Source organism: Pomacea canaliculata, linkage group LG3 (assembly GCF_003073045.1).
Source record: "Pomacea canaliculata isolate SZHN2017 linkage group LG3, ASM307304v1, whole genome shotgun sequence".
Lineage (NCBI taxonomy): Eukaryota > Metazoa > Mollusca > Gastropoda > Architaenioglossa > Ampullariidae > Pomacea > Pomacea canaliculata.
Window position 1 is genome coordinate 39832927 of NC_037592.1, and position 12184 is coordinate 39845110.

At 41.2% G+C, this 12184-nt stretch overlaps 1 protein-coding gene and 1 long non-coding RNA gene across 2 annotated transcripts; one reads left to right on the top strand and one right to left on the bottom strand.

Moving 5' to 3' along the window:
- Nucleotides 1–397: 397 nt before the first annotated feature.
- LOC112559889 lies at nt 398–3577 on the bottom strand. Its single transcript, XM_025231365.1, has 6 exons — nt 3151–3577; nt 2700–2890; nt 1990–2173; nt 1385–1538; nt 1157–1263; nt 398–725 (listed from the first exon to the last, which is right to left on the bottom strand). The coding sequence occupies exons 1-6, from the start codon at nt 3539–3541 to the stop codon at nt 580–582; spliced, it is 1173 nt and encodes a 390-aa protein (XP_025087150.1). The 5' UTR covers nt 3542–3577; the 3' UTR covers nt 398–579.
- A 3949-nt stretch (nt 3578–7526) lies between these two features.
- On the top strand, nt 7527–9128 carry LOC112560030. The gene is made up of 3 exons (XR_003098460.1): nt 7527–7643; nt 7894–8025; nt 8417–9128. It is a non-coding gene; the product is annotated as an uncharacterized LOC112560030 (long non-coding RNA).
- The last annotated feature ends 3056 nt before the right edge of the window (nt 9129–12184 follow it).

The following is a 12184-nucleotide window of genomic DNA, read 5'->3' on the forward strand; positions in this document are numbered from 1 at the left end:
TATTTGACACGAAATGGAAATCAAGGTATTGATGCAATCTATCCCAGGGGCTCATCCTGACTAAAATTCTAGTCAGTGATTTCTACTCAGCTGTCAAAGTTCATATATTTTCACTTTCACAACAGTGGATCAAGTGCACAGTTGACATAAAAATAACGGTTTAGTCCGACGTATTTTGAAATGGAGGAGACTTTGGTGGTGGAACCCTACGATGAACTTGCTGTGTGTTGTCATTACTGAGTGGACCAAACAATTACTGTCTAAAGTCAATAAGCTAATTAGTATCACGACGGGTACAACGTGTTGCTCGGTCTCGCCAAACACTTTACAAACTGAAACTCATAGTTTAGTGAAAGAAAAAAAAAACTGCTGAAAAAAGAGGAAAAATAGTCCCAAATGATTGTTTACAGCATTTTATTACTACAAATATTTGTTAAATGGTAATGAAGTGCGGTTTACTACAAGCAACTCATCTCGTCTTGACAATAATGGCGTCGAGGAGAATGTTAATTAGAAGTGAGGTGAGGCAGTGCAGTCTTTAACTCGTTGAGTGGTTCATCGGACAAGACGCTGTGGGCTTCAAGCAGCCGCCTGCTGACCGGCATGATCCCCGCCATTGTCCACCAGCCGCTGCCGTCCGTTTCTGTTTGGAAACAGTTCCAGTCCCTGGTTCCTCCTCGACACGTCTATGCTCATGGGCCGCTTGCTGACGTCACCCATGCCACCTGCCGCGAGGTCAAGGGTCAGGTGTCATAGCAAGCCTTTCGTGAACATAAATATTGGGGTTCGAACAAAGCTCACATGCGGGACACGCAGGTAGAGATCACTCAGCCGTAGCGTCGACATAGGGATGAGCATCCGCGTTCTTTCATACGTCCATCTCTCTATCACACTTTAATTCTTTGTTTCGCATAGTTTTAATTTGGTTTGTTGTTTTCTTTGGGTTCTTTTCGTGTTTAGTTATTCCTGACAGTTTAGTTATTCCTGACACTCAGCCCACATACAGTCGTGCACTGACGCACGCACACTTGCCGATGCACCTTCACATGCGCACACATCACACACGCACGCAGGCACACCATATAAATGTCGACGCAAGTGCATCCCGTCACCTCCCTCATCCCTTCCCCTTATCATTGACACTAGCTGAACTTACGACTTCTCCGAGGCATGATGGTGGGGTGGGTCACATCCTGAAGTCCAATCCATCTCACCCGCAATGGTTTGTCGTACAGCCGTCGCCTCGTTAATACTGACAGATCTCTACAACCAGACAATCAATCAATCAATCAATCAATCATAATCATCATCACTAATCAATCATCATCTTCATCATCATCATCATTTTTTTTGTCACCACTGTCATGTGACTAGTATTGCCAACCTGACGTCATATGTGTGTAGACGGAAGCCAATGGGAACACGTCGAAGGATTTTGACGTCATCGTGGTTGATGCTAATTCTCACTGTGACGTGGAGCTCTTCTGCATAGATGACTTCCGTTATGACGTAGATTTTGTCTGTGCGGTAACGGCCGGCTGGACAGTCCAACAGACACCACAGCTGTCACCTCACTATTCCTTCTTAAGCACGAGTAGGTGTGTGCGTGTGCGCGCGTGCGGTCGTCCGTACCTCTGTGTAAGCTTGTGTGCATAAAGCCACATCCCATAATCAGTTAAGTACAGTTTCTTCTCCCAGGAACTACCATCTCATTTGATACATTGTTTTGCGACGACACACTTTTTAGAACTTTCTTTTTTTCTTATCTGTCTAAAATGCGCTAATAGATAAATTTTTGTGATCTTTTTAACCCTGATCGAACAGCTCCGGAAATTACACGGAGAATGGCTATCCACCACATCTGTATAGATGTTTTATCGGTATAGTAACTTGCTAGAAATGACTGTAAAATTTTAGAACGGTTATCTGAGAATTGCTATTCATTAAACTGGAGCAGTTCACCACAGTTGCCAGGCAGCGATAACTCACAGAATCGGTACAAGTTTAGCACTATGCTGTCAGGACGCGGTAAGGCCCGCAACCCCACGCGGTGGCACCCTGACACGGTCACGGCGACCTGATGAGCGTAGCCTCCCTTGAATGCCAAACCGTGAAACCTGTGGTTGGGCCAAGGCGCCCTATCACCCTCCACCCGTACAGGGGCCGCCATTTCCTGAAATGAAGGCAGTAGGCGAGATCATCTGCTCATGCCGGGGACATATCAGCGAGCAAAATTGTTTGGTTGATGATCACATGTGACAGTTCGTGACTGGGTGCAATGCACAGAATCCGGTGTTTTGTGTGACAGATTGCGTGCAACATGGAATTTTTTTCAGGGTAGATAATAGTTCTATAAAACTCTCGACCTCATTCAGAAGTTTCTTCCATTTGTCTGACCATACTAGAAAACCGACAATTTTCGTTGCATTAAATGAAACATCGCAAGACGTTAACCCAGCCTCGGATGATTGTCTAATCTGCCGTCTGTTTTGTTGACCCTTTTTCTATGCATGCTGATGTTTTTAACCACGTATACCTTATAAAAGTATTTATCATCTTGCATTGAGCGGAGCTCACTCCTTAAAGAAAATATTTACACCCTAGTAGGCCTTAAAGTTTTTTTTTAATTAGTTTGTTTTAGATATTAAAATAAAATTAAATAAATTTAAGTTAGTAGTGAGAAAGAGATGTGTACTAACCACAGCAGCATCCACGGTCATATCATGATCCCAGATGAGGTCATACATGGACGCCATGGCCTGACAGCGCGGTTTGACCAGCTTCCATTTCTCGAACGCCGTGCGTCGCATCTTCAGCAGGACGGCGCCCAGCTCGTACCGGTCCACAGCGCCCTCCAGCACGGTGGGCACCGGTTCGAAGTTCTCAGAACCTGCCATTCATTCATCAGACACTTGTACAGCTCGTTGTCACGTTACGAAAAGGTAGGACTGCTTATTTCAGGTTTGTGAAATTGTTAGTGTGTTTGTGTGAATATTTGTGTTGATTGCAAAGACTTTCTAGAATACGTCGTTTGTCTGGTCACTCGTGCATGTCGCCTGAGTAGGCAGTAGAATCTATGTTCGTCAACATTAACCACTACCTCTGTCATCCGATGACCAGCTTCACGATAATATTTTTTTCCAAACTCACCCCAAATCTTCAAAGCGATCTCTCTTTTGAGTTTTGGCCAACTGTCTACAAGCTCATGCTTGTTGAGCGAGGCCACGAGTTTGGTGGGCAGGCTATGTATCCTGAACCACCCTGCTCCCTCATCTTCTGGCCGGGTGGCGACGGTAGACGGAATGTCTTCCTCATCTCGCTCGTTCGTCTTGCTATCGACGCCATTGGAGGAGATGCTCAGCACGGACCCCTCCTCTCCTGCCCGAGAGGTCGTGGCTTCCGGTGTGTCGACCTCATCGTCAGGTGGGGAAACTTTCTCCTCTGCCCCACAGTCGCATTCTGATAGATAATCTGTTATGGAGCCATCACTCACTGGGTCTTGCGTTGTCTTTGTGTGCAGCCCCTGGCTGCCTGACGCCATGACATGACTGCGTCGCGCATGCGTCGTGCGGCAGACGTCATGTTTTATGACGCAAGAAATGTTTGCGTCATGATGACGTATGTAGCACACGTAATAGCTCAGTAGAAGGTAAACAAGGATGTTTACAGAAAGCTTTCAATGAATCTGTCTACTTCCATATTCATGATCTCTTTTTTTCTTTCAAACCTCATCACACGCAACTATCGGCTTTGTGTGCCATGTGTCTGCCTCGTTGCTATGGCAATAAATAATATACTTTCCTTCCCTCCTCCCCGTTTACTGCTACTTCCCTCCTAGTCTTCCTCTTGCAAAATGACGATACCCTCAGTCCTTGTTACTTGGTTTCCCTTTGAGTTTTCTGCATTTCTTTTTTATTCGTCATCAGTGCTGTTGCTTATTCTTCCGCAGTTCATATGCTGGTTTCTTGTTCTTCTGTTCCTCCATGAACGTGTATATACGTTTATGAGCAGACGACGCGTGACGTAGCATGGGCATGACGTCAGGCGTTGCTACAGTCAGCGGAAAAAGGCCTCGACCTTTCCCACTGGAATATGACGTCATAGTCGTCTGCTGACAGCCTTTCTGTTCCCGGGGAGTCCCCAGTGCTGACAGAAACACAGGCTGACACGTGACAACAGCCATAGGTAGTTATATATAGTAAGCCAAGCACGGTCAAGATCCTCTTCCACAGTTTATATAAATAGCCATAGGACACGACATCACTCATTTTCCTTAGAAATTTGAGTTAAAAGCAGTTTTGTTGTTCGTCTGTTTCTAATATAAAATAGTTATTTTTTTTTTTAGAACCTGCGAGCTGTCGCCCTGGAGACACTGATTGCAAACCTGGACAAAATTCCTGTTTCATCCAAAACTCCTAGGGCAACACTGTCCGCAAGATGTGGTTTGGAATGTGAGAGAGAAGAGGAGAGAGATATCGATATCTAACCAGAATCATTGTCGATTTGAGAAAAGACTGGCAAAAAGAATAATTATATGCTTGTTGATATGTAACCTTTCAGTGTGAGCGAATTCAACCAGCTTCCCTTTACACAATAAATTCGGCAAGTGAAGGCCATGATGTACTCATTTGTTGTCCATTCTATTATCACTAGGTTTGTTGTGTAGTCAGCTGGCGTGGGGTTAGGGTAGGGAGGAAAGGAAGTCGGGGAACTCGGACAACCGAAACCAAAGAAGCTGTCACTTAAAGCTTGAGAGGGACGATGTCACGGACGGGCAGTGCCTCCCGAGTTTTTTTTTTTTTAGAATATTTAACCCTTTTGCGGCTCACGGACTAAACGTGAATGCTGAATGCACAGCTGAAGGGATGAAAACAGTAGATAGGAAAGGGTTAACTGTTAAAGAAAGTGTTTGGTGAACACATTTGCTGATCATTATTTATTTTTTTTTACTTGATTCTTGCGAAGTTCAATCTTTGTAGTCTAACCAGTTCGTGTTAATGTAAGCATGAAACACTAAATCAGCTGCACGTCTGTCGCGTAAATATAAAAATAAATAATAACCAAAAGCATGAATAAATACAAAATCATGCATGCGTACACATGCTCATCTTTATATGAAGATATCTTTCAGTTTGGTTTTGATTTTGCACTTTTCTCCGACAAGTAAACTTTACTTAAATCTTTTGGACAAACCTTGAGCATTACAAATCAAACTAATAATATTGGACCTTGTTCTTTGCTTGCTCATTCTCCTTAGAATTACAAAGCAAGAAAACTTTGGACGCCATCTCATATTTTATTTTCTAAATATTTCAAAACCACATGCATTGGTTAGTCAAAATAAATTAAGATTAATATGAAAAAATAGGTGGTACTTGGCTTATTTAATTAATAAAAAAGACTGTTATTAGCTCAGCAATAAAGCAAGATCACATTAAGTAAAAGAAATGAACTGTGCAAACCACACATCACATAAAGTTAGTTCTTGTTCAATTTTGTTTATTTCTCTGTGTTCAGGGCAACCTGGATCATCTGTACAAGTAAAAAGAAAAAGACAAATTTTGGGGTTTTGCTAAAGGATCAGCTCAATAAGTCTGAGCTAACAAAAGCAAGGGAGGAGAAAATTTAAAATCTTTTTCATTTTAACAAAGACTATCAAAGAAGGTATTGCAATAAATGAATAACTCTAACCCAAGGAAATAAAAGAAAAAGGGAAAGTCTGTTTTAAGCGTATTTTGCGAATAAACTTTCCATCCTTTAAGAAAGCTATACTCATTCATTACTAATTCAGTCCTCAAATAATTAGTACTCCAGGGTCACTACTTTGCTGTCTCTAAGATTTCCCACCTGTGAAGCAGAAGGAATATGTATGAGACATGTGTGGCTATAAACAAGAAACAGCTGACAGTGAGCTGACTTTGATATCAAAGGTTTGTGTAAACATGTTACCACCACATCTTTCCTTACCGTGGCTTTAAGTAGTAACTCAGTCAGGTTGTCCTCGTGCAGGGTTTTATGAAGTGTTTACTACGGCCATCATCAGTGAGTGATGAGATCAGGTTCTAAGCATTTGCTGACACTTTCTTTAAGTAAGCAAAATATAGAGGGGTCTAAAGAAGATACAAAACACATGGAAACGATCCTGCTGTCAGATAATAAGATTAATAATTCTATCCACCCATCCCACCCACATACACACACCGTCAGAAGAAAGAAATAAAAGGGTTGCAATCCCTCACCTCAGTACGAGAAGTCATCTAGACTATTGTACACACAGGAAGACCTTTGGGGCCGCAAATGGAGCTGACATTGCTTGAAACTTTCTTCTTACTTCTACTGGCTGCTAACCGTAAGTACATCCTGTAACCTATTGTGCGCCCCATGCAACAATCTTAGTAGTCGCAGTAAGTTCAAGTAGATACAATAGATGCAAAAATGTTTTCAACATAATTATTTATGACACTGATTAGCAAAACTACAAGCACCCTGATAATTTCAATGAAATCGCGAAGAGAAGCTGACTGAGGGGTGCTAGAGTTTTCAGGAGTGGCATTAACGGTCGGTAAGGTTGTAGTAAAGTTTAGCAACAAAAAACTGTTGTGTATGTTTACAGTTTAAACGCATGTATTGACATTTTATACATTTACTTGTATTGACGAAACACACTTACACACACAAGTTTCAATTTAAATTACATGTGCTATAAAACCTGAACTTGTTATGTATAAACATCATCGAATATGCATTACTCTCGCTTTGGTCACTTCTTGCCTGAGGTTTACATGGGTTGAACTATAATAATAACAGCTTGGCACAAGATACCTCAGTAATGACTCTTGTTTGTTAATTTTAATATTTTAACTTTATGTATAAATATTTGCTGATTTTCTGTAGTTGGCGCCTCGTCACCCTCAAAGGTGTGTTTGGTGCTTGTGGTTGCTGTGGTGCTGTGTGTTGTTGATATGCCATGTTGTTACAGCGACCCTAGCGGCCACCAATGTTGCTGTAGGCTCCCCATGTTCTGCTGCTGACACCTGCGTGACTGGCGCTGTCTGTGACAGAGTCTATGCCAAGTGCTGCAAGTATTTCTTTTGACTGTACAAGACAAGAAATGTTTTAAAATCCAATATTGACTAAAAAAACAAAGAGATACAGCTACACAAGTTTAATTAAATAAAAGAGAGCGCCAGATATTACGATCCTTCCATGAACCAATGAACCAATTATTAATAATGTGAAAACAAGTAATCAATCAGTGTCTGTATTACATCGGCCTGACTAGTGTAATCTATAAAATAACTTTTCTTTTATTTGTAAAATATTTTCAAAGTGGAAAATTGTATTTACACGATAGCTTGTTATTACTGTACAACTGTAACCACAGTCACTGTGTCCATTAAGTTTGTTATTAATAAGTGGCGCAAACCTTGTTTCAGTAAAACCCTAAACTGTATAAAAATGTGTGTGTGTGTATGTGTTTGTGTGTGCTAAGTACTATTGTGTAAACAAACAACACCTGATTGCAGTGCTGACACAAGGCCAGGAGTGTTCAGGGGAAAATGCAAACAACTGTGTGTCGGGTGCCTACTGCATGACTACTTGTGAATGTGAAGATGAATATAAGGCTGTGTCCAATCTCTGTGGTAAAGATACCAGCAAATATTAAGTTACTGTATTACCGGTATGTGCAAATGTATGTTTGATACCCGTTTGTACGAACTTTGTGTATGAGTCTTGTTGTACGTGTCTCTGTCATAAATTATTACAATTTCTTTATATCATACCGATTGAAATTTTGATATCAAAATTTTCCAGACTTTACAGAATAACGCAACGTTTGGTTTTTTTGGGGGGTTTTCGTCTCCTTAAAATATAAAATGGTTATTTTTTTAGAACCTGCAAACCTCTCGCACTGGAGGCACTGATTGCAAGCCTGGACAAAATTCCTGTTTCATCCGAAACTCTAAGCGCAGCACTCTTAAAAAGATGTGGTTGTTTTGGTAGAGACTCCTACTGGGCAGATAGGTAAGTAGTTAGGCATGTGGCTATACATAAGCATGATAAAATGTAAATAATATTTTACTAACCTGTTTATTAGCCTAAAGTCAAAGTGAGTGACATATTTTGTCTGGAGTTAGTTATCTCTTTTAGACAGAATAAGTGTAAGGAAATGTTTGTGACCTTATTTATTTACGTATATTGGAAATAAATAAATGCACAAATAAGAAAGATCCATTTATATTTACATATATGAGATGTTCGTTCATATATATCTATTATAAGCACCATACAAAATTGGAGGAACACAAGTTCAACAGCTGCCAGAAGACTCTTATGACTCAATTTTATAAAGCGATTGTGCATTTAACATTGTCTGCTACGTAAACTGAGGTTTTGATGATTTTTATTATTTTAGTTGCTGATAACAGCTGGAAAGCATTCTCCAGCTGTCTGTCCATCTGTCATGCTGATGACTGCGTTCCTGCCATGCTCTGTCTTTTATCTCTGAAGAAAGTCAACTGAATCATGTGAGACCGCAACCGCTGACAACTTGGAAAAATCTTTTGAAAATATAGTTTTACCATTAATGAAACCTGTTGCTATTTTAAAGATTTTTGTTTTATTTTTTCTTTCTGTCTCGTGTCATAAAACAAAACAGCAGCTCGAGTAATCTGATTAAATACAACAGGCGATTTTCCTACTTGGTTTCTATGACAAAAAATATTATCTCCTCTTGAAATTACTTATTGAAATAAAATGCATAGAAATCTTACTATTTAAGGAGTAATACACTTGTTTGACTGTAGTGTGATGTCACAGAGCTTTTTCAAGCGGATAAAAATGTACTCAGTTGTATGCAAAAGCTACAAGTAGAAAAAACTAGTATGTATAATACAACATTTTGTACTGCTGTTTACATGGTTTACCAGTTATCTACTTCAACAAAACTCCTATGTTGTGTCCACTGTAAAACTATTTCCTCTGTGACGAGTGCTACTGTGAAGCATTGGTTTAATTCCTCCTTATCTCTTTGATCCTGAATACCTGAATATTGGATTCTCGTCCTAATCAACAATCTTTTCATTTCATGGTTGGTGCAAAATATTAAGCAGAAATTAAATTTTGAAAAAGCCTTGATGGCTTGGCGTTGTTTATATTGAAAGTATTGCAAGGATCAAAGGAGTGTCAATGTGCTCAGCATACCCAACATTCACATTCACACAAGCAATGACACCTAGAACAATCAGCAAAGAAAGTACACAGAATATACACAAAATACACAGAATACACAAAATACACAGAATACACAAAATACACAGAATACACAGAATACACATGGCTAATAACACTTTCTCATGCTCACTCGCTCCGCTTCACTCCATGGACTATTTTGTTCCAAAGAACAAAACTGTATAAGAAATAAAAATATTTAGGAAAGAAGGAACGAGACGGAAAGAAATAAAGTCGACTAGAAAATGAAATGGACAACACACTAGATAAGGAATGTGAACGAAGAAAGAAAAGGATAGTTAGTCTAAATCTTAGTATAATTTTATTAAAATTTTTGGAAGAAGGCAAGAAAGCGATGTGGTATAAACTGTGATTACAAAGATGTCAGGAAGCTAACTATCGATACTGAAATATAGCTGCCCAACGATTCCACTGGAAACTTTTTCTTCGTCTTTGTTCTAAACTTCAGAAGAAGAGGAGAGGGTGTGGAGCCTTTCCATGAGAACGACGGGACGTGTGAGCTGAGTTCAGGCTGCGACAGCAACTGGCTGCAGGTAGGCGCTGGATGTCACACCAGCGTGCCGGGTCCTCCCAGCGCCTTGCTTGTCGACAATAGGTAGAGTACAATACGCCGGGGTTTAGTTTTTCAATAAAACATGTTTAAATTTAGGTGCGGAAGATGAGTAGAAGGTAGCAATCGGTGGGTGACAAAGACGAGCATGGTGTGGACTTTTGTTAACAGTCATGCTGTAGAAAGAAGTGCCTAGTCAGTGCAGATGTAAAGGACGCAGGTGTGTATATTCAACACGGATATCGACAGGAAGAGATTTTCATTGTTTTGCTGTATGGTAACAAAAACTCCTGTGACCATATGTTGCTGTTCTGGTGACAGGAATAGTCAGGATACGGTCATCAGACAAAGAGCGGAGACATTTGTACTCAGTCCAAGGGCGGGTGGGTAGCCAGTGCAGAAGACAAATGAGAGGAGGGACATGGCTCCGTTTCCTCGATCTCAGCAGCTACCTGAGCTCTCTACCTTTTAAAGTCTCCGAATAAGTGGCAGTCTGCGAGCAGGGAGCTGCAGCAATAAAACTGAGAAAGAACAAAAACACAGACAACAGTGCTGGTGGCTCGCAAAGAAAAATGTGACCGATGGCGCTGTTCTTCCGAAGCTTATAATAGACAGACAGCTGTAACTTGTTTATCATAGTAGGTTGACTGAGAGACAACTGTAACCTGTTCATAATAATGGTGAGACTGACAGACATCTGTAACTTGTCTATCAAGAGTCATGTCTGCAGTGTCAATCCCACACTTCTGACGGATGACACAAATGATATGATTGGGCAGATCAACGAGTGAAGGTCGATATTTTCTTCTAGACAATGGGAGAGCTTCCGCTTTTTTTCCGTTGTGTGTAATTTTGTTGTTGTAACAAGCCAGTCCTTGAGGTCGCTAATACCGGTTATATAGGGGCAGTAGCAGAGTAAAACTCAGGAAAGTGGGAGCAGGGTGAGATGTTTGACCATCAACGAACACTGACTGGATCCTGTCGGTGAGGTAGGAGTTCAACCACGAGAGTGCAGGTCCAGAAATTCCATATAGAGTGTGGAGTCTTAGAAAGAGTAGTGGTTGATAGAGTCAAATGGAGCAGACAGGTCAAACAGAGTCAAGACAGAAACCTTACCACTGTCAAGGACAATAATATGTCTGTGGTCACTTGAAATAGAGTAGTCTCTGTGCTATCAAAAGGTTGATTTCCCCTGAGCTTATGGAATAAGATGATGCATTGCCGGAATCAGGCAGTTCTTATTATATCCGGACATGACTGCCTGCCTCCACTTTGTGACGATGTGGGTTGCTCTCGTCCCATGTGAGGTCAGATGAAGGGAGACTACTCGTGTCACTGAGCGGAAAGAGCACGGGGACGACGACAGGACGGTTAGGACAAAGACAGGTAAATCCAGTTTCGTGCACAGGGAATTGGTTAGGACACTACGTGGCAATTCAAAATCAACAAAGTATAGTGTATATTATCTTATACCTGCCCTCTGTCAATAGATATATGATTACAATTTTAATTTGTAGGAACAAAAATTGCTAGATGTAACCATTTTACGAAATTACCTTGCGTTTAAAAGAGAAAAGCTGTGAAGAAAGCAATGTTTTACACCGACAATACACTTTGTTACAAGGTGGCTGTCATGAGATAACTAGGAGCAGAACTACAGCGTTCGTGCCGCGAGACTTCGTAGTACACGAGACGAACACGCGGTCAAACGGATGGTATCGCGAAAGACAGGCCAAGCAAAATCACAATAAGACTCCTCTGTTTGACCATCTCGGGAAGCTATCGTGGTTACTCGGCGGAAGGACACAAGGGTCGATTTCACTGGATTTTTTCTATTTTTATAAACATCGGCAACGGAAATAGTGCTAATAAGTGGTAATTAAGTGAGAAACGAATCATTTATTTCTCCTGTATTGCTCTCGCGCTCCGATTTTTGAAATGTTTGACCGTCGCCAGAGCTTTATCACAAGCCTTGAGTATCCCTTTAACATTAACTCCGACTTAATTACAGCGGCGTCAACGCTGACAGGGAATCAGAAGCTCGACTGTGTGGATCCTCTTCCTCCTTTTGCGGAGCAGGTAGGAGGATTGAAGGGAGAGATTGGATAGGTAGCAGGGAGCTAGAATGACCACCTGTCCGTTATGTACGAGGTAGGTAGTGATTAGTTGTAGTTAAAAGGCTGCACGTTGTAACGAGAGGCTGTCATTGTGTTGACATCAGATCCTCTGTGGGATGTCGGTCGGGTATTTGTGACTGTTTCAGGGCGACATACTCGGGTGTGTGCAGACACCATCAGCAATAAAGTGCTCAACGCTTCATCTCACCTGTGGCTGTCTGGTGTCGGCAGCGGAATCTCGAGGCTGGTTGTAGATAGTCTGTCA

Excerpts from the sequence above, each read along its gene's own strand:
- LOC112559889 (XM_025231365.1), bottom strand. The coding sequence starts at position 3,541 with ATGGCGTCAGGCAGCCAGGGGCTGCACACAAAGACAACGCAAGACCCA. Across the intron at positions 2,174-2,699 it reads TGACCGTGGATGCTGCTGTG|GAAATGGCGGCCCCTGTACG; the intron begins GTTAGTACACAT and ends CCTTCATTTCAG. Across the intron at positions 1,264-1,384 it reads CTACACACATATGACGTCAG|AGATCTGTCAGTATTAACGA; the intron begins GTTGGCAATACT and ends GTCTGGTTGTAG.